Source organism: Helianthus annuus, chromosome 12 (assembly GCF_002127325.2).
Source record: "Helianthus annuus cultivar XRQ/B chromosome 12, HanXRQr2.0-SUNRISE, whole genome shotgun sequence".
NCBI lineage: Eukaryota > Viridiplantae > Streptophyta > Magnoliopsida > Asterales > Asteraceae > Helianthus > Helianthus annuus.
The window spans coordinates 50,348,772-50,353,681 of NC_035444.2; the positions used below are offsets into that span (position 1 = coordinate 50,348,772).

Below are 4,910 nucleotides of genomic sequence, written 5' to 3' on the forward strand. Positions count from 1 at the left end.
ACTATGATTCAAGTCATAGTGTTTTTACATCTGGGCAATCAAATACAAAACATTCCCAGATTTTAAAACACCATGACTAGGATTCAAGTCATGGTGTTTTATCTGGAGACCTTGTTCATAGTGTGGTGTTTTAAACATCTATGATTCAAGTCATGGTGTTTTACCAGGAGACATTATTCATGGCGTGGTGTTTTATAAATACAAAAACACCATGACGGTGAATGATTTGTGGAGACGAAAGAAATTGGTGACGATGGTCGGAGATGCAGACGATGGTCGGAGAAGATGATCTGAGAATTAATGGCGATTTTATGATGAGAATTTACGATCACCATCCTAAAAAAACTCATCAGCGGTTATTTTTTTTAGCAATTATCTAGGAAATCAATTAATTGATAAGAATGGACAATTACTAATATACCCTTTTGAATTAATTAAGATTAGGGACACTTGTCATTCTCACATTATTTCTCACACTTCTTACAAAAGTTGGACTTTGTACAGGATCCTTTACCTATATATATATATATATATATATATATTATATATATATAAAGTTAAATTTTAGTTTCATACCTTTTTTGTTTTGTTTATTTATGTTGTGGTTTGCTTGAATGCAATAGTGGGAACAAATCGACCACTCCTCCTCCGATGTTCCGACACCAATTCACCGGCAAACCACTCAAGTTTTTCAAAGTTGGTGTGGTCTCCTATCTTCTTACCACCAAACATCACAGATTCAACATTCTTTTGCTTCAGCATTTCATTAGCAATTTCTATCAAATTGCTAACACTAGGATCCGCATCAACATTCGGACCTTTGTTTGAATACACTTGGATACGAACATAGTTACTACAACGATTCTGACCGAACGACATCGCCACGGCATCATCCACCATGTCCCCCAAACAATCACCACTAATTCGAGCCATCGGTCGAGTCCAGCCTCTAGCCTTCCACCTTTTCACTTGCTCATAATCTAATTTTCCTTCAAGAGGTTGAAAGCTTCCTAGTGAAAGTACCAAAAGGTCCTCCACTCCACGAGTGTGTGGAAACTCGTGCTTGTTGTGTAGCACGTGAGTTATCGCGGCTGCGGTGGGGTTACACATTGCTAACCCCCCGTCAACCGCGATACATCTGGTTTTCCCATCCACAGACTTTATGAGAACAGGTTTGAATACTTCTGGCTCGGCTGACGTGGCACGACAGATCTCCCAGAGCCGGAAGTCGAACCTGTCCGTTTCCAAAGCGTCAGCTCGGGAAAAAACAAATGGGCCCGAGCTGGCGAGGTCATAGCAAGGGATTAAGACCGGCTTCAACGTGTCTTTTAAAGTCAAACTCCGTCCATTGACCACAAACGCTTCTTTCATTGACTTTTCAAATGCTACCGTGGCATGCCGTAAACCACCCCCGCCTCCGCCTCTACCACGAAAGATCCTTGTTAACAAACCACCACCACCACCATTATACCACCGCTTCCCTTCCTTCACCAAAAACCGCCACGTGTCCTCCGCTTTAAAAATCGGAACCGTCTTATTCTCGCTTCCAAACAACATCGCCGTGAAAACACCTCCGACACCGGTACCCGCGGCAACATCGATATAATTCACGATTCTTGCATCTGGATCACCGGATTTCTCTTTCAAAGCGTTTTCGAGGTGAGCTAATGCTTTTCCGGCGAGAATACACCGCATTCCTCCGCCATCAATCGAGAGCACACAAACTTTACCTCTCTGATCATTCATCAAATAAATAGTCGATTACTATAACTATTATGATTTCGTTTCATAACTCTTAAATAATTGTTATTTTCTACTTCTGTATTTAATTTCTGGACAAATATAGCTTTCAATTCACTTGCTATTTTTACTCAAACAACCAGAAGAATATTAGGTAATTCTCCCGCCAAGTAAGAAATAAGATATAGTTTCACTCATCTTCAAGATATTTATGTCATAGGCAGTGACAATCACCAATACTCAACCTGATTGGCCTATGACATAAATTTATGATACTTTATGTGTGTACACACACATTAATTTATGGGAAAATCACAAAAATATACATTGATCAAACGAGTATGCGAAAATAAACGTGTGATGCGTACAACGTAGTAGACGCATCACTGAAATAGATACACTTGATGCGTCTAAGGTTGACTCTTCAGGTAAGTTAATAAAAATTTGACACGTGTAAAGGATGCATCTATAAATGTAGAGGATTTGTGTAAGATGAACACTAGATGCGTCTAAAATTGTCTGATGCTTCTAAAAGTGTAGAGGATGCATCTAATATAAACATATGATGCGTGCGTCTAAAAATGTCTGATTTGTCGAAAAACGTACCATGGCTTAATTTATGTGTTTCCTTCTTTCTTTTCCACCACGATTTTTAGACGGACATAATATTTTCATACGATAGTATTTAAAAAAATACACCATAATAAAGATAATAATTTCTCTTTAATTAGAGTACGTGTTTTTTTTTAAATATTAACGTAAGAAAAAACTATGCCTGTTTAAAATCTTGATGGAAAAGTAAAAAAAAAAAAAAACGCGTAAGGTTAATGACACGCATCGAATTTTGATTGGCTTACCTGAAGAGTCTACCTTAGACGCATCTAGTGCAATTTATTTCAGTGACGTGTCTACCCTAGACGCATCCAATGTTCATTTCCGCAAATAACTTCGTTCGATGTCTAGTTTTGTGATTTTCCATTAATTTATACACACTTTAAATTCAGAAACAACTTTAAGTAGAAAGTTATAATCTAATCTAAATATTAATAAAAGACTACAAATAATGCCATATGACATTCTTTCCTTCAATCTCATAAATTTTATTGATATTTATATTAATATTAATAACCAATATATAATATTACTTATCTTTATCTTTATCCTTATCTTTATTTTAATATTAATAAATACAATTAATATTTAATAATATTATAAATATCTAAATCTAATATCTAATAAATTATTAATATCTCTTAAACTAATATGAAAATAATTAATTCATAAATATTAAACTAATTAAAGAATAATAAATAATTTGAAATCATATCGGTGTACTATGCAGATAATAAATAAGTATTTAACCATTAACTAGAGTTTACTCTATTAATATAATAGTTTATTCAAGTTTTACAAAAATAATATTTTTATTTTTTTTTAATTTATGTTGTTTTACCTCATGTATAGGTTTTTTTTTTCTTTTTTCATTTCTAACCCAAAACTTTTACTTTTTTTTTTTTTTTTTTTGCAATTTAGAATCTTTGCTTTTTACTTTTAACCTTAAGTTTTTTATCTTTTGCAATTTAATCCCAACTTTTTTTATTTTTTAATTTTGGTCCACCATACTTTTCATCATTCCCAAGTTTTCGTTTCATTCTAAATTTTGTGAGTTAATGCACTGCAACGTGCGTGTATGGTTCAACATTTTTTCGTGTATTTTTTCCTGTTTGGCCCGTCACAACAAATCAATATTTCTCCATTTGCCAAGTTCCTCGCAACACACGAGTCCTCGATTGACTTAGTTATTTTTTCTATGTTCTATGTTTCAGTTTAACTTCTCTGCAACGAGTGTGCGTGATTCAAATATTTTATGTCTGCTTTTTGCTCGCCTTTATTTTTTTCCGTTTTTATTTATTTTGTTTTTACGAGCTTTTCCAATGTTAGTGATCGCTGATAGTGGTATACCATTGGTACTATTTGACACAGTTTTACGACAACCACTGCAACACGGGGGCTTAATCTAGTAATCATATAAACACTTATAAAATTGACTTTAACTATAATTAAATTCAGAAGTAACTTTAAGTAGAAAGTTATTATAATCATATAAACACTTATAAAATTGACTTTAACTATAACAATACATAAACACATAAAAAGATTATGTAACAGGTTGTCTCACTCTTTTTGTAACACACGTTATATTTGTGCACCACCACGTATAAACATATTATGTTACTCCCTTATGTTTTTATTCCATAATCTGGTTTTGTTTAGAATTGAACGCGGACATGTTACATCTTCATTAAAGTAATTTTAACTACCCACTAATGACTAATGCATGAAATAAAAATATAATAAGTGCTGAACTATGAGTAAAGCTGACCGTATCAAAAGATTTGAAATATATGTTTTTTTAACGGTCAAGGGTTCCGGGGAAAACACGTCCGTCCGAAGGCCCACTGCTGTAAAGCCTGATTCGGCTCGGTTTTGGATCGACGACCTCCAGAGAGACCTAGTGTCACACCCCAACCGATGGCGGAATCATCGGGGCATGGCACTGAGCGAAACAAATTGTCCAGAAGTTTCCATAACAATTATCAATACTATTCAATTAAATAATACGTCTCATACCGTATCTCAAACAGCAAACCAATTATTACAGATAAAATCCAGGCAAATGTTTCTGTTCCGACAACTCAGATTTTAAATACAGCAATTGTTTATCTGCTTCTAGAGACCCATAACTAGACCACTACCGACAACTATTTGTTGGGCTCTAGAGCTTTATTCTAGCCTCGCTTTCCTACAAGATAAGCATCTTAAACACCGATCACATACGTTAAAATAAATTCAATACATAAAATGTAAAGGTGAGCATACAAGTTTGATAATAGCATAATAGCATAACCAACACGTATACAGAGGAAAACGAAGCGTGTTAATTATCGATGATGTGCTAAAAGTGGTTAAATAAAAACTACTTAAATTAACCTAATCTAGACACTCTAAGCTTTAAATTTATAAACTTAGACTCGATCTAAAACTAAACCACGCAACCAGCAAGTGTACCGATCAATGCAGTATAGCTACAGTAAGTCCGAGTATCGAACCCACGAGACTCTCTAATTACGCTAATTAGCCTCTATCTAGACCTAAACTGACACAGACTC

General features: G+C 34.5%; 1 protein-coding gene across 1 annotated transcript; it reads right to left on the minus strand.

Annotated features, from left to right (window-relative positions):
- Positions 1–548: 548 nt before the first annotated feature.
- Positions 549–1,746, minus strand: LOC110896671 (patatin-like protein 6). The gene has a single exon (XM_022143876.2). It carries the CDS (start codon positions 1,744–1,746, stop codon positions 595–597), a length of 1,152 nt encoding a protein of 383 aa, XP_021999568.1. The 3' UTR covers positions 549–594.
- Positions 1,747–4,910: the final 3,164 nt, after the last annotated feature.